Genomic DNA, 20,094 nt, shown 5'->3' on the forward strand with positions numbered 1-20,094 from the left:
GACTCATTATACATATGTAATCTCAGCCAATCAGCAGCAAGGGTGGAGGAGGGAGATCAGAGACTATTACATGAATGTCCTACAAACACAATTGAGATGTTATGGGACAGTTGGATTCATTCCGTCTGATCAAAGGAGAAAAGACTAATCAGCTGGTCACATTCAGACAGGCATGTTTCATTGTGCAGGTAGTTAATAACTTGTGCTTGGAAGTCTGATTTATGTAATGTTTTTATTGGTATTTTTGGAGAAGACCATTTTACAACATATTTAATAATAATTCAGAGCTCTAGAGGAGGGATAGAGCCAGAGTATCATTCTATCATTGACTGTTGCCATCAGATGCTTATATTGTCGACAGGCAAACTCCTAATCACCATAGGAAAACAAAGAAAAAGAAATCCAACATTTGATTTTTTCTTTAGTAAATAACATCCAGGGTTGCATCATTCAATTATTTCATAAACAAAAGGGGAGAAAGAGCTTTGTTTTACACGCTTTAACATCTGCTTTGTTAAAGGGAGTGAAATAATTGAGGAGTGAAAAGGGGAAAAGAAGATTCGAGAGGTTTCCACTGGGAGACAAAAAATAGAGGATCAGCTGACTATCTTCTCAACTTTAGTTTCCTAAGAAACCTTACAAAAAGTCAACACTGAAGGAGGACAGAGAAGGGCTGGATGGGGAGGGGTGTGTCTGGGGTGGGGGCAGGGGGCTACAGCCTCCACATCCAAAAAAATCCTGCTTTTTCTTTCGGAGTGCAGAGTTATTATATATACACATAATATATAGATAACACAGCTGACAAAGGCGTGTGGATCTATACATTCCCATTACATAGATAGTTATTATGGAAGGAGAGACACAGACTCTGTTTGTCGCTTGTCCAGGAAGAGACGTGTTGGTCCTGGTCACCAACTCTTCTGCGCTCAGAAACCTAGAGACAGACAAACACAGGCAGCAACGTTACCACGGCGTCCTGACGCCCCACACACACACACACACACACACACACGCACACGCACGCACGCACGCACGCACGCAGCCGTCTGAAAGCAGGGACGGTGACGACAGTAGGAAGGAGGCTCCACACTGGTCACAGCAGGTCAGTGCTGTCGTGAGGCAAGTGAGGGTACACAGCAGCAGCCCTAGGGCCACCCCCCAGTGTTGCATGCTGGAGGTGACACAGCGTTTTCTTCCCATCAGACTCCCTGAACAATTAGCTCAGCTGTCTGTATGGAACACTTTCATGAAACTTCTGTTCCAAAATTGGTTCATGTTCACTTTAGCATACTAGTCAGTGATGCGTAAGTACAGAATTGCGTTGGGGAGGACTTTGATAGCCACGCCTCCAGCAATCACAACTATACAGCGGCAGACTCAGGATCCGAATGACATCACCAGCACAAGAGGGCGGCCTCTGAATCCAGGATGTTTGTAGAGTGGGAGGCAGTGGAGACAACATCTGTCAGTCTCTGTATTCATACATACAAACTACGGGCTCATCGCTGGTAGAAAGGAGAGTTGTGATGAGACCAGTTGCTCGTCAAAAACAAACGCAGCTAATGCAAGTCATTTGGAGTAGTTACAACAGGTTCCACACCGCCTGCATGTATTAGCATTCACTTTATATGATCTAGATCTAAGAAGGAAAGCCTTATTACACAGGATTTATGAATGCTGTTGTGGGCTTCAGCTCATGCCAGTCAAACAAACACTACGGGAAATTGCTTTACAAAAGGGGAAGTGATTAGAAACAATAACTAGCTGGAGCAGCGACTGTCTGCTGGAGGAGAAGCGCTAAGACCTTTAATGAGAAACACTTAGCTGTTGGATAACTTAAGTGTGGAAAGCAGCAACTAATTATTGCACCAGAATTCACTACGAACAGATAATACATGGATTGAAGGAAATTTGAAAGCTCTTGAAGCATTTTATTCAGTCAAATACAATACAAGTCTGGAATTACTTTGAAAGAGGCTACCATGCAAGGTGCCACCTGGCCATCAGGACCAACAGTCATACAGCGCAGAAACAGCCTACGGGAGCAACTTAAGGATACAAGGGCACATCAACATGGATCATAGGAGCCAGGTATCAAACTGTCGATCCTCTGCCGCGGAGCCAGTGTGCAGCTACATGGTGTCAGAGGGGACTGAAAGCCTTTATGTGGCTGTATACACACTACCAATGGTTGTATAATAATGTATGCTTTGTAGGCAGCTAACCGGTAACTGTTACACAATGTGTTGGTGGAAGGACGGAACATGTTGCAACAGAAGCCTCTCCTAATGACGAAGACCCAGACTCTTTACATGCTTTTCCTCCATCAAGGCTGATCAGAAGAGGTGCATTGGCTTTAAAAACAGATCCAAGTAGTGAGTTTCCAACTTTTGTTTTCTCCTTCTACAATAGTCTATCTGGTCTAGTAAGGTAGAATGCTAGCAGGACTAAGACCATACAAGTGTTCTTGGAACATAACAAGCTTCTAACCAAGCAGCATTGTGACGACGTTAAGAGACTTATGTCTTTGAGCCAAGAAGCCATTGTGGCAGTAGCCGGAGAAGAAGCAGGAAGTATGCAGTTACCACCAATAAGGTGGGTTCAGAGTAGGAAGATTCAGTTTCAACAGAGGTTAGAAGTGGCTCTTGTACTAAGACTTGTTTTATGAATTAAGTGGCGGGTTGCAGTGTTGACTGCAGTTTAGGTGGACTTGAGATCTTCAAAGCAGTTATTCTTTGCCACTGCCATCACTGACTGCTCAACTGGAAATAAACGGGAGAGAAAATGAGAATATATGACTTCATAAAAAAAATAAAAGAAAGCTATTAGAAAGCACCAGCAATATATCAGGGTCTTCAGCATTAAATGTTTTGAACTGTACGCATAGGAAAGCTGGCACGCTTCAATAAAACATCTACACCTTGAATAGCAGCACTCAACTCCTGGTCCACTTTTCCAACTGCTGGGTAGTCAGCAGTCAAAAGGAAAAATAAGTGTTCTTTATTGTCTTATAACACTCAAAGCGCTTTAAGACAATCATTGAAGATGACCCTGCTCTCCACTGAGCCACAGTTGCCCCCAGCAGAGACCAACCCAACATTAACACCAGAGAACATGTTGCTGGATTACTTTTTTCTCGTGACCAGTGATCTGTGAGGCTCAGTTGGTGCTTAGGATGACAGGTATTAAGTCACCACAAGTATCATGGGATATCATGAGAAACTAGATATGTTCATTGTATGAATTATATCATGCTAGCTTGTTGGGATGAGAGCTAAATCGTGGAGGTTAAACTGCCGCAGCGATCAAAGTCATTCCTTTATCGCTCACCCTAATGAAAATGAGCTCTTTGGGTACATGACAGATTCCCCTTTACAGACTGCCCACTTGGGTGGCGGTGTTGGCATTTTTTTTATTCTAAAAGCAATAAGGATAAGGATATGGATATTAGCAACTGTACATGGCTGCAGTGACAGACCATAATCAGCAGTTGGTTTCATGTCAAATCAGGGAGTGTTCACTGAGCAGACAAACTGCACAGCGGCGAGATGGCACACAAGTCAAATCCTTTGTTCCTCTTCCTACCGATATTAACCGCTCCGTGGACTATAAAAAGAAATACGCATGCAGGCTGAAATGCAGCTACTAAACCCAGAAAGAGTAGAGCTGTGGGTGAGGACTGGCTGAAGCTGCTAGAATAACTGATGCATATTCCCTGACTCAAGAGCGGTAGAGGACTTTTATAGATGGAAGCACACATAATATTCATTTAGGGAGTTGGCTCACAGATACTGAATTGTTCCATTGAACTTTACATGGTTTGATTTTTCAAAACACACTTTAAAAGAAGCCATGTGCAGTAGCATAGTTGAAATATTTAACAGTGGTAAAAACAAAAACAGTCTATTATAGAAGCTTCTATGATCAGTTATCTCTACACAACACTGATTGTCATAAGGCATATGCTTGTTTAAAGCTGAAAAAAAAAAAAAAAAAAAAAAAAAAACTAGTTTCTTCCCCATACCTGCCTCCCGAGTGGAATACTCACATACCGCACTTTTAGGAACACATCAAAAGTACACTGTCCCAAAAGGATATTCTGCTTTCAGGTCTGACCTGCCAGAACCATATGCTTGGTTACTTACAGCATCTTAATAGCTGCTAGAATTAAGAGTTTACGATTTGATTGTAAAGTGATTGCACTGTGGCAGAGTTGACCACAATGTCAGTTTAATAGCACGGAAAACAAAGGGTTAAGGAGGAGGGGAAACAATAAAGACTGGAGTGGGAATGTTAAAGACAGACTGCAGTAGAGTCACAAGTGTGGAATCAGAGCGAGTCGGTCAGCTTTAAGAGGGAGCTTGTTGTCCAGACTCAAGAGGAACAGATTAGCAAGGCAGCAAAGTTAGTAGTCAAATTCCCCAAGGACGTCTTTGCTTCGGCAAGACAGACCAATTGTATCAAATCATTTTATTTGGGATTTTCTATTTTTTAAAGGGGCCTCCTGAAACATGTAATTCTGTTATCTTATTATTCCTGTTGGAATGATAGAGCCTATAGTTGCTTAGAATTTCCAATTTGGTGTTTAAACTTTTTGAGAAAAAAAAGGGGCACTGGGGTGTGGGTTATGGTTAAAATCTAATAGTGCTAAATACAATCCTGAATGAATATATGAGCAATTGGTGTCTGTAAAAAACGTCGCTTGGCTGTTTGCTACTAACCTTTCATGTTAGGCTTGGGTTTGTCAGTTTGCTTGCCTGTGGGGGTTTGTGCCTGCTGGCCCTGGCCCCCGGTGGTGGCCCCCTGCTGGGCTGCTTTCTGTTTCAGCATGGTCCAGTCAAATGTGTAGTCATACTGGTGGTTCAGGGTCCTAAAATACAAAAACATATTTAGCTCTATACTACCAACATTCAGTTGTAAAAATATACCAACATGGGAAAGAATGAATGAATGAATGATGAAAGCAAACAATGGCATGGGACAATAGTGGGACAAAAAGCAACATCCTCTATCTGGATGTCTAATGTTGCATGCTTTGTGTATTTACATATTTATATAATTACATAGAGTGATATTCATGACAGAAAAAGTTGACGTGGGAGCTGATCAATACTATGGGCGTGATCAATCTTTTTTTACCCAAGTGATGATTTGGAGCAGAATACCTTGCAAACGGTTTTATTATGTCATAAGTGCCACAAAAGAATGAGCTGACTAAACGTGCATTCACCTGAAAAGGATGCGGAAAAGCTGGCGCAGGTACATGTAGTCTGGAGCCTCCTCAAAGCGTAAGCCACGGCAGTAGTTCAGATACATAGCAAACTCTGCTGGGAAACCCTGGAAGGAGGAATTCATACAACCATATTGTGGGAACGTGGAAGAAGACAACTTGTACCACTGTGCGGGTTGAATTCTTTACCTTACAGAGGACCTCAACGGGGGTGGACATCTTTTTCTCCGAGATCTTCTCATACTTCTGCTTCTTTGTGGCAGCCTGACACAAAAATACGCTGTTAGAAACATACTACCAGTCAAATGGCTATTTACACCCTCTGTGACCCTGACAATATCGAATTACATCATCTGTATCCAAGTGATTATATCTGCAGCGGGAATATTCATGTTGGTACCACAAATGACTGCTGCTGTAGTAGCACAACATGTGCATGCTTTCAATGTGCAAATCCTATATTTTCAGTATCGATACATTATTGCTGTATAAGTGCCATGTCGAGCAGACCATTGGGCCAGTTCAACCAATGTAAGGCTTTAAGAGCATTATATTCATCAAACTCTTAAAGGAAGCATTAGCAAATAACACCGGATACATACATGGAAATAAAACAGAACAGTGAGAATACAGTGGCCAAAACTACTGTGGTCATCATACCTTTAGTCCCTGCCATGGCAAACTGGTTCTGTTGAAGTACATCAACACGTAGCCTAGCGACTCCATGTCATCACGGCGACTGCAGACAACATAATGGGTTGTTAAGGAGACATTTTCTATTCAGATGTATTTGATCTTGGGCTGCACAGATTTGCAGGTTTGCATCCAATCTAAAGTTTTTTTCAGCTGATGGGTGTCACATCTGTTTCTTGCCGATCAAATTTAAACGTAGCAACTATAGCAAAGAATATTTTACTTCGAGCAAGTAAGACTGAACACTACAAAAGAGAAGCTGTGGGGGAACAAGTCAAAGAGCATTTGGAGCAGTGTATGTACGCAGACATTTATCACACTGCAGTTGGTTCATGCTGTTCACAAGAATTAACTTCGAATCGACTAGTCTGCATGCAGCACATTACTAAACACAGGTTGCATTGACTTGCATGCATATCCAGTGCTATTTAGTTTAAAAAAAATATGATTGATCAAAGGGAAACTATTTCTAGCATGAAGTGTGCACACCTGATTTAATTAAATACAGTTGCTGAGGTTTTCAAAGCACTATAAATAGACATTAGGAATTTAAACAAGTTACGGTAGCTTCTCCAACCAGCACCAGGCATAAAAGATTAGAATTATAAAATGTCAAAAGTTAGATAAAGGCAATTTTCAAATGGAGATGCATCCTTTTTCTTAATCATTTGAATTAGTTTAGTAAATATTTCGTAGATATTTTAGTCTACACAAATACGTTGGTCTGCAGCCTTGCTGTCAATTATAGTACAGAGAAAGAATCTAAATTGTGCATCTCCAGATTCTGTCACACGTGTTTGGTCTAAACATGGAAACACTTGTGTGTGCTGTCGGTTTACACACAGACCAGATTAAAATGTCCTACCTGTGAAAGTAAAGTCTCGATTTGTTAGCGCTGCTTAGGTTTTGAAATTTCAAAAACCAACAAATTTTTATTTCTTCCATGTTTTAAGATGAATGCTTCCGTAAGATAATTAAGATGTGACCTGCGGGCACAGACCTCTGTTCAATGCCCAGGTGTGCGTTGATGGAGGCATAGCGGGCTGTGCCAGTCAGGTTCTTGTCTTCTCTGTAAGGGATGTGCTGTCGTGTTCGGTTGTCTCGATACTTCTTCGCCAAACCAAAGTCAATAAGGAACAACTGACAGAAAGGGAGAGAACACAGGCTGGTTATCTGTCTGTGACGCCCCAGTGCAATAATACACAAGTTAAAAAGGTAAATTCACAAAATGACACTTTTTATTTAAAAAGAAAAAGAATGAAAAGAAAGTGAGCAAAACATTTTTGCCATTATGCTGCGAGTACCTTCAAAACGTTCCGTTTAATGGCTCAAACAGTTAATTAGCATTTCTGCATTAGACAACCAGAAGGGAAATACACTTTTGTAATGCGTTACATGTTTTGTTACACCACTTAATTACAGTCTAATTCTGGGGGGAAACAGCAGTCACTTTTTAAAATAAAAAATAATGGGATCCTCTGCAAGTCTTAATGGCTCATACGCATCCACGGTGAACACTTCACGAAGTAGACCAACCCCCCCCCACATCCATTAGTGTGCTAACAGGCTAATCTCACCATGGAATAAACTGCCCAGGTCAGCACGTCCATCGACATACATCTTATATTGTCAAAAGACCAGCCCTGTTGTCGTCTAACCACGGCTGGTCAATGTTTGACGAAGCACTTGATGACAAGCCGGTGTTACTGCTGTATGTCCAACGAGCACACCTCTGCAGTGAAGCTCTCATTTTAATATTGTCACACTACTTTGGTTTTATTGTACATTTCTGACATTAGATTGACATCGGTCAATCTAAGGTCTTGGGGATTTCTACAACTGGTACACTTAGGGTTTGCAATCATCCAAAAACCAATTTCTAGCCTCAAGGTAAGCCCTCCTAAACATTGTATTGTATTTATAGCCATCATACATGTGTCCATTTAACTACAACAGTACATCCCATGTCCTTTGTGAATGTAAGAATTCATAAAACTTGACATCAGTCAAGTTAAATAACAAAAACTGCTAAACAGATTCAACCCCAACAGACAAAAGTAAAACCCCAGGTTTTTAAAATATCCTTTCCTCCAAATCTACACAAGTTCATAAAGAAACCCGATTAAAAAAAACATAGAAGACACAATGATACTGCCACTTAGCGCCATATGTAGACATTGCGGGACCATGCTGCGATCATATCAGACAAACATGAACAGCAGCTTGCACATGGGTCTCAAGTTCAGTTCCATTAAGACGGGCTGAATAGAATACATTTGAGCTTGTGGGTGCAACTCCCTTCCAGTACAACACCAAGCAGGCCAGTCAATGATCACACCGTTCCTTAATTACGAGGGAAAGGTGTACCTATCCGCATTTAAATGTACAGTAGTACATTGCAATCTGTCCATCCCGGGAGAGGGATCCCTCCTCTGACGTTCTCCCTAAGGTTTCTTCCCTTTTTTCCCCCCATTGAAGGGTTTTTTCATATTTTGGGGAGTTTTCCTTTGCCGATGTGAAGGTTTCGGGACAGAGGATGTTGCATGTGTACAGACTGTAAAACCCTCTGAGGCAAATTTGTAATTTGCGATTTTGGGCTATACAAAATAAAATGAATAGTTAGTTTCAAGCCCAGAATTGACTAAAGCTTTATCAGTTAGGCTTACTCAGTCTACAGTGCTCCCAATGAGTATGTGCATAATTTAAAAACCATTTTAAAAATCAGAAAATGTTTCATAGATTGAAACATGTATATTGACGGTTTCAATGTGTTGTGCACAAAGCCTTATTTGGACAGCAGAAGTAGCCGATTGCTGGTAACGCATGGCTTATGGAAGCATAGTCTTAGGCCAATTATCACAAATATAAAAGTATGGGGTTTACCGCCAACCAACACTTGTTTGGAGCTATTACTACATTCAAGAGTCCCATGCCCTTTTCACACATAGTAAAAGGAAATTGCACAGATAAGCATGTTAGACATCTAGTCTAATAGATAAAGGCCCACTTATTGACCTCACTTGAACAGGGCGCTGTACTTCAGTTCCACGAACTGAAGTCCTAATTAGATTGCTTTTTATCAATATAAGAATTTACTTTAAATTTAAATAGTCTTGCCGCCGAAATTGAGAAATTCCTTGACAATCACATTGAAGAGACAGGAACAGGAAGAACTGGGACCCAGTATTACAACAAAGTGGGACAACAGCTACTCTCGAGGCAATGCCGGCAGAAAGTTTACTTTCCGCTCCCATAGTAATGCGTGTAAGTGCACACTGGGTGGGGGAGTACATAGATTGGATATTATGAGTGCAAGATGGGTGCTGGTGGTCTGATTCACTTTAAACAAGTGTAGTAGTTAGGTATGATTGCAAAGCGACAACTGCTGTTGTGAGGCAGCTGGTGTTGTGGTAAAGGTCACACCTGGTTTAATCCTGAGAAAGATGGGTCCTGAGAAGAGCTAACAGCCAAGCTTCTTTTCCTCTTCGCGACTGACGAGTCTAAACACTAGGGCAGACAGTAGAGGGGCAGGGGTCAAAATCACACAGCCTCTACCTTTAGTCACAGTTAGCATGAGTACAACAGGCACTTCTGGTTGCATCCACATGGTTTGCTCCCTTTGATACAACTATCAGTGTCCTGTACGGCTAGGAGAAGCCCAATGCCAGGCTCAAGTTACACTGGCAAATTATCCACTTTAAGTCCTTGTGGTACAGAAATGATCATTCCGGCCGTCAGTCGAGAAGAAACCACATTTCTATGAATTTCTTCTGTCAAACAACCGTGGTAGGATCAACCCTGTGCAACAAGCTAAAAGTGTCGGGAGCTGTTTAATATCAGTCTGACAGTGACAATAAGGGCCAGTGCAGACAGGCAACGCAATGGCTCAGAAAATAGTTTGGGGAGTGAGGGGATGTTGGCAGTAGATGGTAAACACCTGAGCCCATGGTTGTTTTTCATCCACCAGTAAAACAAATGGTTTCATTTCTGGTGACAAAGAACGCTCTAACAGCCCACTGGTGACACCATCCTAACCAAGTTGCTCACGGACCACCACTGACATTGGGAGAGTTCCTGCCTCTTGTTTGATGAAAAACTTCAATCATACGTAGTGAACAAACATGGGGTGTCAAATCTGTACTGGAGAAGCACATTGGAGGAAAGTGGCTGCGATCACCTGCATCGCATCAGAGCATCTTCAAACATTTCTCTTGTCTTTCATGATGGACTCAATCTCCACACATGCTGTGATATAGTGCGGTCACATTTGCATTATAAAACAAGTTTTACAAGTATTTGTGTAGCTACACAGGCTAAAATGTAAGCTATGAAACGATGACCACAAAAGGCAGCTATGCTGGTGCTCTGCACTAGCACGTTTCCAGCCATACCAAAACATGGGTGTTCTAGTAGGGCTTTGGGGCATGATCCCAAGCACAGTGTTCCACTTGGTATACAGCAGGGGTGCCCACACACTTCCGGAACGCGAGCTACTTTTCAACTAACCGGCCGGCAACTAGTAGTGGTGGCGGTGAGCTACAACAGTCGATATGACGAAAACAACGAGCCTCTCATCCGACAGAAAAAGGAAACAGTCACAAGCATCCCGCACATTCTTGAACATTACCTTTACTGGAGTTGCTTTGGAATGAAATTAAATGTGTCTGCCAGTAAGCAAGGCTTGCTAATTAGCATTTGTTTTGGTCATCTCCCGTGGTAGAACGCGATGTGTGATGTCTGCCCCCCCCCCCCCCGAAGGCGCGCGATCGACTGGTACCGCCTTCGAGATCGACCTATTGGGCACCGCTGGTGTATGAGTTTTAACTTCCCTTAAATCTTAAACATGATCCTGTCTTCACAAGCAAGCATTTGACACCTAATCCGTAATCAAACCTAGACTACCTTCAGCCAGAGCATCCTGAACATCAAGTATTAAACTATTAGGGAGCAGTGTAATGAACAGCGATACTTCACCCTAAACTGACATCAGGAGCCCCGCCCAGTAGCTAGGCTTTAACTGGGCTTGTAAAAACACTCAGACATTGACAAATAAAAAACTGAAAAATAAATCAGGCCTTCCTGACAAAGAAGTTGTTTGGAAAATGTTAATCCAACCAGGTTAATATCTTCACAAATTCATAGATGGAATTGTCTAGGTGATGGGTTATAACTATAAAGATACATTTGATTGTTTCAAGTTAAAATCGTTTGTATCTTTTTAGGAACTGTACAGAAATAAGTCCTTCCCACGATTAATTTCCTACGAGATGCACAGATAAAGCCAACTATGAGAAACTACACGCAAAGCAACTTCTCTATAGGGACGCCTATAATGATGACCAATCATTTATTTATAAATATTCCTTACATTTTATGAGAAATTGCAAAATGAACACATAGCCAATTCATTTTTTTTTCAAGCAAGAACTTATATTTTTTGAAAACTGTACAGAAATGACAATAAAAGGGTTGTAGTGTAACGCTGACCCTCCATTAGAACTTGATGTCAAGTGACCCCCAGATAACAGCACGTCAAAGTCAACCTTAGCATGTGCCTTCTGCGTTTAGGTGAGAAAACAAACTATTAAGCCGCCAGTTGACTCGATGGTAGAGAATGCACTCATTTTGGCCATAAGATGGACTTATACTTCAGTGTCATTACATACAGCGGTCCCATTCTTGAGTATGTAAAAGTATGAGAAATGAGAAACTCTGGAAAAAAAACAATGTCATTGATTCTTCTACACACATGTAATTAGCTACACTTTTAGATTGAAAAACCATTATAAATGATTGAATACATTCAATAAAAGGGGCTCCACAGTAGCCATAACGTGCAACAAATGAACATTTATGTACTAGCAAAGGTTGTTGACTGCAGGGTGAGGTATGAGAGAATAGCTGCAGCAGGAGAGATCCGTGGAGGTTGGGCCGTGGTGGCACACCTGCTGTGCAAAGTTAGAAACATACATCCCATGCTTTAACTCAACCACATGTTGCCTGTCTGCAAGGGCTCCAAAGAATTTCAGGCAACTTAACACACACGTGCGTTTTGTGCGAGTGGCCAGTAAGTCAGCATCACTGTCCACAATGGAGAACCAAGTCTTCAGAAGGAGTGTCCGCTGGTGCGAGCGGACAATTCTTTCACTCATGTGTTAGAGCAGAACTGCTGTGCTAAAAAAGGTTTTTTATATTTATATTGAAGACTTTCTTAGGGTTAGGAAAGCAACGGAATGCTTTGAAAGAGACATCCACCTAACATTTATTCTTTTAGTGTTTGGCGTTCCCCTAGCTGTGGGAAGGTTTGTCTGAGAGAAATGTAACTTCTATCAGCGGATTTGGGGTGGAAGGGCGGTAGGGTTTTGCGTCCTGGTTCCGTTGTTAGCTTTAATACAGATGTAGTGTGTTCAGTGAAGACCAAAATTGGCATACAATATTTTATAATAATTGAAGTTGTGTTTGGAGAAGGTTAAAACTGATTTTTTTTAAAGGCTTTTTAGCCCAGACTAAGCTTTCTGCAGTGTGTGGCATTATAGGAGTTCATGAGGAGTGCCTCTTATTGATGTTATGTGGTAGACATTGACCGCAGAATGGCAGTGTCTCGGGAATCCTGTTGATAACTATTCACCACTAAACATTCAAACTGAATGCTAAATATCATGCTCGAGTTTGTGTCTATTCTGCTTAGCCATTACATTCAAAACTTCGACCATTTTAAAAGTAGGAACAGTTCACTGGAAGAAACAGCAGCAAGACAGGAGCAAAACAAAAAAAGGAGCACACAACGTAGTAAAGCAGCAGCAGACGTCGGTGAGTTGGGTTGCTAGTAAAACTTAAGTAAAAATGTTAAGTTATATAGTCTGATCCAAGAAGTTCAGTGTAAAGTAAAGCATGTTACCGAATTGTTGTCAGATCAAATCTTGAATTATAACTCGAGCATCAAACCTAAAAGGTAAATCCTTATAGCAGAACCATTTTTTTAATAATTTAAATGTTAAGATAACAAATGCATAATTTATTTATTGACTAAAGTGATGAAATATATGAATTATGTTTGTTATTATCAGCTTACATGTTCTACAGTTTTCCTTTAACGCTTGCAACATGGAACAATGCAAGTAGCTAATGAGCTAAAAGCACGCTTGCACATTCCCAGAAGGAAGTAGTATTATGAACGCCTGGTTGACCCCAGCTTAGAGTTAGGTCCAACTTGTCTGGTCTGCTATCTGGCAGATCAATCGGATAGAACCATGACACAACTCTTCTAAAACGGTGGAAAGCATACAGAAATAATGTATGAATCATTTTAAGAAGCAATGAAACTGACCTTTAGTTCTACACAAACACTTATCTTGTCTATCGCATTGTACTTTTATTGAAGTGTGAAAAACCGGACATCACAGAACTCCTTCACTGCCTTCATGTTCATATTTTAGAATAAGAGATGTACACATTTTGCAGTAACTAGGTCTCTTTTCAGATTATATTTCACATAAAACTACATTACATGTCATTTAGCTGACGCTTTTATCCAAAGCGACTTACAATAAGTAGTCTAGAACTCGATTGGTGTTTGCTGTGCCGAGAACATGTTGCTGTCAGTCAAAGCAGTGATAAAAGTATAACAAAAACATGCTGTGGACATAGCGCCAGTTTTAAGATTCTTCTGAAACAGCAGCACTATGAGTAAAGTTGCAGCCATTCAAAGCTTTGTTTAGCATACAGCGGGATCACTATTAATGAAGCTACATTTGTCAATTGGGGAAGAGACTAGAACTCTGAAGTTAACATGGCCACCCAGCCATACAACTTTATTGAGAGCGTTATGGGGTCACACTTACAGAATGTATAGGACTCAGATGGGTCTTACCTTGTTACAGTGACGGCCGATGCCCATGAGAAAGTTGTCTGGTTTGATATCTCTGTGGATGAAGTTCTTTGTGTGTACATACTCAATTCTGCTGATCATCTGAAATGAAAAGAAAGCCATGTTTAAATAGTTCAAAGTACACTGAAATAGGTTATTTATACTGATGCTGGCTTTGATTTTTTGAACACTATCTAAAATTAAACCCACAGGAAACCATGGCAGAGACCATGCTTTCCCTTACTCACAAAGCTAGTAGATTTGAACCAGGATCTCTTGCAGAGAGGCAGTATCACCCCACTGTTTGTACTGAATCATGTTCCTCAGACATTGAAAGCTTCAGAACGTGGATGTATGAATGTTTTAAGATACCTGGTCTGCCAGCATAAGGACCGTCTTCATGGTGAAGCGGCGAGAACAGAAGTTGAAGAGGTCCTCCAGACTGGGCCCAAGCAGGTCCATGACTAGGACATTGTAGTCCTTCTCTTGGCCATACCATCTGTGGACACAATAGTCACATCATGAAGGAGCTTGGACTCGAAATACTTAGTCTTATCCAACTTCTCAGGTTGAATATAGATCTAACACGTCACTGCATTCCTAGGAAAATATAGGTCATCAATAACATGCCACCTTTATGGTTGTTTAATTCCAATGAACTGTATTGACCCTACAAGGCATCTGCGCTCCGTAGATGCTGGGCTACTTGTGGTTCCTGGAGTTTTAAAAAGTAGGATAGGGGCCAGGGCCTTCAGTTATCAAGGTCCTCTTTTGTGGAACCAGCTTCCACTTTCAGTCCGGGGGGCAGACTTTTTTCAGCTCATTTAAGATAAAGATTAAAAAGGTTCCTCTTTGATATCACTTATAGTTAGGGCTGGCTCAGGTTAGCCTGGACCAGCCCTTAGTTAAGCTGCTCTAGGCTTAGACTGCCGGGGGACTTCTTAGGACACACCGAGCCCCTCTCACTCTCACACTCGCTCCTTCCACAATCATCCATGTTTTATTAATCTACATCACTAATTAAGCTTCTTTCCGGGAGTTCTTTGTGCTTTCTCGCCTAGCAGGTCTCCGTGGATCATAGTGCCGTGCGGACCCTGGTTCTGACTCCTGGCATGGCTCTGCTGACACCTGCTGCTGCCATCAGCAGACTGTGACAAAGTATTCTAAACTTTACCGCAGCTTTCAACATCCCCAAACCTACACAACTGATGGATATTATGTTTGGGGATGGTTAGGAAAAGCTGTTAAAAACGTAGCATGGAGTCTAGATCACAATTCTCCAAGCTAGAGTTAAAAATAAATGCGAAAGTACATTCAGTTTTCAAAAGATGCCGCTTGTGACTTAGTCCTCTCAAAGTAGTGCTATAATATTGTATGCTACAGATGAAGACCTAATTCTATAAAAAATAAGTTATTAAATTTAATTCGGATTATCTGCAAGGCCTGGTGTTGGTCAGTCAGAAACATACGTGTGCTCATCACTCCTTTGAAGTGTAAAGTCACAGAAGTACAACAATGCAGTGGCTTATGCAGTTTGTGGCTGCTTACCAAAAAACTAGACGAACTTAAAGACGAGATTCTTCTCTTTGAGGTTAGATCAGCCTTAGTCTGGGCTGATTCAACCTCAAAAGTCATTTACTTTCCATTGAAACTAAGTCAAATTTCTCCCAAATGTTTTTTTTAAATAGAAATACACCCAACTAGAATCCAGATTAAAGGGGGCAGTAGAAGAGCCATTTCTGGTTTAAGTTGACTTTTGTTCTTATTCATTCCAACATTTTTTCAGCAAGAGACGTAGTTTCAGTCGGTGTGAAAAATAGGGTGGGGAATGCATAAAGGGTGAGCCAGGTTGTAGTGCGAGTGAAGGCAGGACCAGCAGGTTGGACAAGCTTAAACAGGACTTTGTTGCAACATTAAGTCATCATTACCAGAGTTAAGTTTCAAGTCCCTGCCGTAAAAGGTGAAAAAGCTTTACAACTGAACTCTCTTCCTGGTGCTTAGAAAAGAAATTAGATGCCAATTGTTTTCCATTTAAAGCTAACATGTGTGCTTATCTATGATAGGGGTTAGCTAACACACAAGGGGTGTGTGCTCAGGTTGCAACAAAGTTACCATGCCTTAATGCCTCCCAGGTCATTGTCTCTCTTCAGCCATGTGCCAGCTGTACTGTATAAGGCAGTGGTTCTATTGGGCCATGATCTGTTGCAGTACATTTCGACCAGTCTTAATTCCAACAGCAGTCAGAGATAATTGCTGTTCTCTGCTGCTGCAGTAGTTACTTTGTACCATTTGAGACTGTAGAACACATCAACTGAAAAAGTACGGTTTTGGATTTAGGGGTTTCCTATAAAAACACAAAGTAATGACCAAGAGAGAATTTGTTTCCCCATTAATTACCTGGAAGAGGAAACTAATCAGAGTTGGTATTACTTTAAGTAATGAAACACAAAAGCCTCAATATCTCCCATACAAATAGATATATTTAACTGATTCTACAGAATGTGATAATGCAAACTGATCAAACAAAGGAGCCGCAATACTAAATACAGCTGATCAAACTGGCTACGTTTAAATAACATGCTTCTGTCATTCAAATTTAAACAGTACTGAATGTCATATATAACAGATTCATATGAATTCTCTCGCTGTACATGTAGTGGCCAGAATCACTCATCAGAAACACAAAAACCTCTTATAATGCAATATACACCGAAATATCTCACATCACCTCCCAGCATTGACCAGTCAAATGTGCAGCATAGTCCTCAAATAGACATGCGCGTATGTTTGCATATAGTATATACCTTGTGTACAATGTGGAAGTCTCCAAAATGTTACCACATGCTCTGCTAAGCCAACGCTAAATCCCAATCTGAACACACCAAAGCCTATGCAGTGCAATAACATGGACTAATGGGCCCTGGAGTATAGGGCCGAGTTCACGCAGTGAAAACACACTAGTACCGGGGCTCTTAGCTTGTCGTTTTCGCTCCTGAGCTCCGCCGCCATTTTCTAACACAGTACGGGAAGACATGTTGGGAGCTAACACAACAAAAGAGGAGCGGCCATTTCCAACCACAGTTGGTTCTCTACAGCGCTATCCTCGGCTTTTCACAGTGGAAGGAAACGGGTCAGGTCCAAACAGGACCGAGACAAAGCAACTGGTGCGATGGAAAGCCGACGGGCTTTTTAAGCGACTGCGAACAAGACATGTTTCCTATAATAGACATAGTAACGTTGGACAGCTTAGCAGGCCTAATGACCAGGCTGCTGCCGCTACAGCATTATCCGGACTAGTCTTATTTTCACCGTAGAATGTGCAGCAATACTGAGCCAAAGACATCTACAGAAAGTGTCACTTTCCAGTGACAAAAGTTACTAGAATGTAAAAGAATAACTAGTCCCCTTACCTGATGTGTGGAATCCCGACACCACCTTGTAGGATTTTATACAGCTTGCTTTCGTATAACAGCTGTGGATGTCTGGCTTTCTGTGATTCCAATTTTACAGCTACCTCCTGAAAACGACAGACAAAAGATAACTCATGTGCATCAATGTTACTGCATCAGTTCCAGCGAAGGCGGATGTAGCTCGACAAACGTTGAGAAATGAACAAATCCGTTGAACGTATCGTGAATCATCTTTAACTAAATACATTTTACAGTTTGAAAAGACAAGTTATCGTCTAAATAGCAACCCTACTCAAATTAAGTCTAAGTTACCTCAGTCACGGCTGTGTTCACTGGGGAAATTGCCTAACGTTACATTATTCCCAACAACGTAGACCGACCCAATGTTAGACGTGAAAGCAGTAAGCAATTACCTCTCCATTCGTGATGTTGATGGCCAGATATATGTCACCAAAGGATCCCGATCCAATTTTTCTGACAAGCTTGTATTTTCCACCGACTATGAATTCGGCCTTGGAGCCACTGCTGCTCGCCATAATATCCACCAAAGGGCAATCTCCACCCGATTCACTTTAGAAGATTGTGTGGCAGTCTTGCCAGTTGTCAGCAGAACATACAAAGTCGTGTATGTCCAGTGGTCGTTGATGAAGGCGAATATAAACTAGCTGCAAATGTTACCCCAACGAATCTTTTCGACTATTAACGTAAAAAGCAAGTTGGAAAGTCGATTTCTCCCGAATTTGTTCGCTTTATTCATAGGCTACCGGCTTCAGTGGATCTTCGTTCGAATAAAAACCTCCTGCAAGAAACACGGAATTCCGTGTCAGTATCGAAGTATGTCCATCCAAAACTAAATCCGAAAAAGCTTACGGCCTTCAGCAACCACCTAGCTAACTCGTAGCTGCAGCTAACGTTAGTGTGAACTAACGTAGGCTAGCGTTAGCATCAAGCTAACGCTGTAGCAAGGACAGTCTCGGAAAAATGTCCGGACTTCGCTTTGTGCAGGGTAGCAAAAACAGCGCTTCTAATTACAATCCCGATGGCAATGTTACTTTTACAATCGTTTCAATCCTTCAGGGCGTTTTCGACAAACTTCAAGGGTCGCAACCGTCTGTAGAAAGCGCAACCCACTCACTCCGCCATCTTGTCTTCCCTACCCTTTCTCTCAGCTGGTTTCCGTTGTAGGCGATTAGCTAAAGTTAGATATCTCATGACCCCTTCAGGTGCTATCGGAAATAATGTATCAAGATTTATACTACATTGTGGCTGTATATGACCGCCTCAAAGTCATACAGCTTTCATAGTAGCTATCCTATCTCTAAGATTATCCTGTTCTACCAGGTCAACAACTGAAAAATCAGAAAGACAATGTTACCGTATGCTAAATAATCTATTGTGTGTATTTGGCCTCTAGCGCACTTTTGCGCCCGTTTATTTTATTCCTCATATTGTATGTCAAATTTAAACGAAGCAAACATAAAAGCAAGTGGACACGTCAATTATGATTCGAATTCATTAACACACTTAAACCATAACGACATACAGGCCATTTTATCCTGGCCATGTCATGTGTCTATTGTGAAAATCCCATTGATAATCCTTCACTTTTGCTCAAAAAGGTGTATTTAGCCAAATGACAAATCTAATGTGCACTGTACATATTAGTGATTGTTTTAACAATCAAACAAATACCCAGAAAACCCAGTTTTCGCAAACCAGTAGCAACACTGGCAGTATAGATACATTCTAAATGTTAACCCTAATCATTGACACTGAATTAAGGTTATTTAAAAACAATTATAGCTCACATGGTGTCTCTAGTTGCACTGGTTAACAAACTGTTCTTACATGCGACACAACACAGGTTAATTTGAATTAATGAATCATTTCCAAATCTTTTTTCTTCTTCCCATTCTGACTGCGTTATTGAACGCAGCATAGGGGTGGGGACCCTATTGGTGTGGGCCTGTTGCTTCAGGTACAGGTGAGAACATCCAAAGAAATGTGGAAAGTCCTGCTTGATCATTACATCCGCGAGCACAGTCCAATGGGGTTATGATACCATGAGGCTCAGTACCAAAGGAGAACCAAAGAAAAAGAAAACAGGAAGAATAGTGTCTATATATTGTCTGGTTTACTGGGACCTTTGATTTCACAACACAAATGGGTACACAACGCTGTTTTAAAGCCCTCTCTACTCTTACTACAATACTGAATCATTGATTTGCCCTTTCTTCCCTGAGTAGTGAATTTCATATACAGAATTAAAAAATACCCAACCCATACAACATTGTCAGATTTTCATTGTAGAATAACTAAACCCTAAAACAACTAAGACTTCACAACAGATCCGCGGACGGGTGTCATTCATTTTGCTAACGCTAGTTGTGATGTTTGCTCTAGTATATGCTCATGCCTACGGGTTTTTACTATGTTTTCTTAAAAGTGCATTTTAAATAAAATGCATTATTATTATTGAATTATATTATATTATTATGGTATGACAAGGTTAGTGTACTAGTATGTACAGTACACCACAACACACTGTATAGATGTGATTCCTTTTGGCTAGCGCTGACAGAAAATGTTTCAAATGTTATTAGCTTATTTTTTCACAAAAACACTATTCACTGTAACATGTTTCCCAACCAATATGAGAAAGTAAGTTGTTTCAATAAAATTAAACATATTCTGTTTCTTGGTTGCTTTGTTTAGTATCTGTGACGTTTATTAGAACAAATAAGAGTAAAGTCACTTGAATGAACTTCCTCTGGATGTTGTTTCCATGTTTTGACATCTGAATAATCACAGCCACACTGCAGACTGTGACTGGTCTCCAATGGCAACCCTTATGGTGCTCGGGCTCAGCAGTCCACTTGCACCCTCTGCTGCTG

The 20,094-nt window shown here is 41.1% G+C and overlaps 1 protein-coding gene across 7 annotated transcripts; it reads right to left on the reverse strand.

Moving 5' to 3' along the window:
- Positions 1-213: 213 nt before the first annotated feature.
- csnk1a1 (casein kinase 1, alpha 1) lies at positions 214-18,387 on the reverse strand. 7 transcript variants are annotated; one of them, XR_005119678.2, is made up of 12 exons: positions 17,614-18,387; positions 17,201-17,307; positions 14,163-14,289; positions 13,794-13,892; positions 9,347-9,430; positions 6,924-7,063; positions 5,891-5,969; positions 5,420-5,494; positions 5,231-5,337; positions 4,758-4,870; positions 4,049-4,116; positions 1,907-2,762 (listed from the first exon to the last, which is right to left on the reverse strand). XR_005119678.2 is itself a non-coding variant. In XM_037460921.2 (11 exons), exons 1-11 carry the CDS (start codon positions 17,734-17,736, stop codon positions 927-929), a joined length of 1,062 nt encoding a protein of 353 aa, XP_037316818.1. In that variant the 5' UTR covers positions 17,737-18,387; the 3' UTR covers positions 214-926. The 7 variants fall into 7 exon arrangements, 6 of the variants coding, with proteins under 6 accessions (XP_037316818.1, XP_037316815.1, XP_037316814.1 ...); XM_037460921.2 differs by lacking the exons at positions 1,907-2,762; positions 4,049-4,116 and adding an exon at positions 214-934; XM_037460918.2 differs by lacking the exons at positions 1,907-2,762; positions 4,049-4,116 and adding an exon at positions 214-934 and having other exon boundaries at positions 4,722-4,870.
- Between the last annotated feature and the right edge of the window lie 1,707 nt (positions 18,388-20,094).

The sequence above is a fragment of the Pungitius pungitius genome, chromosome 2 (assembly GCF_949316345.1).
Source record: "Pungitius pungitius chromosome 2, fPunPun2.1, whole genome shotgun sequence".
NCBI classification, from domain to species: domain Eukaryota; kingdom Metazoa; phylum Chordata; class Actinopteri; order Perciformes; family Gasterosteidae; genus Pungitius; species Pungitius pungitius.

Excerpts from the sequence above, each read along its gene's own strand:
- csnk1a1 (XM_037460916.2), bottom strand. The coding sequence starts at position 17,736 with ATGGCGAGCAGCAGTGGCTCCAAGGCCGAATTCATAGTCGGTGGAAAA. Across the intron at positions 5,338-5,419 it reads CCGTTGAGGTCCTCTGTAAG|GGTTTCCCAGCAGAGTTTGC; the intron begins GTAAAGAATTCA and ends TCCTCCTTCCAG. Across the intron at positions 2,763-4,721 it reads ACCCAAGCCTAACATGAAAG|TTGAGCAGTCAGTGATGGCA; the intron begins GTTAGTAGCAAA and ends GTTTATTTCCAG.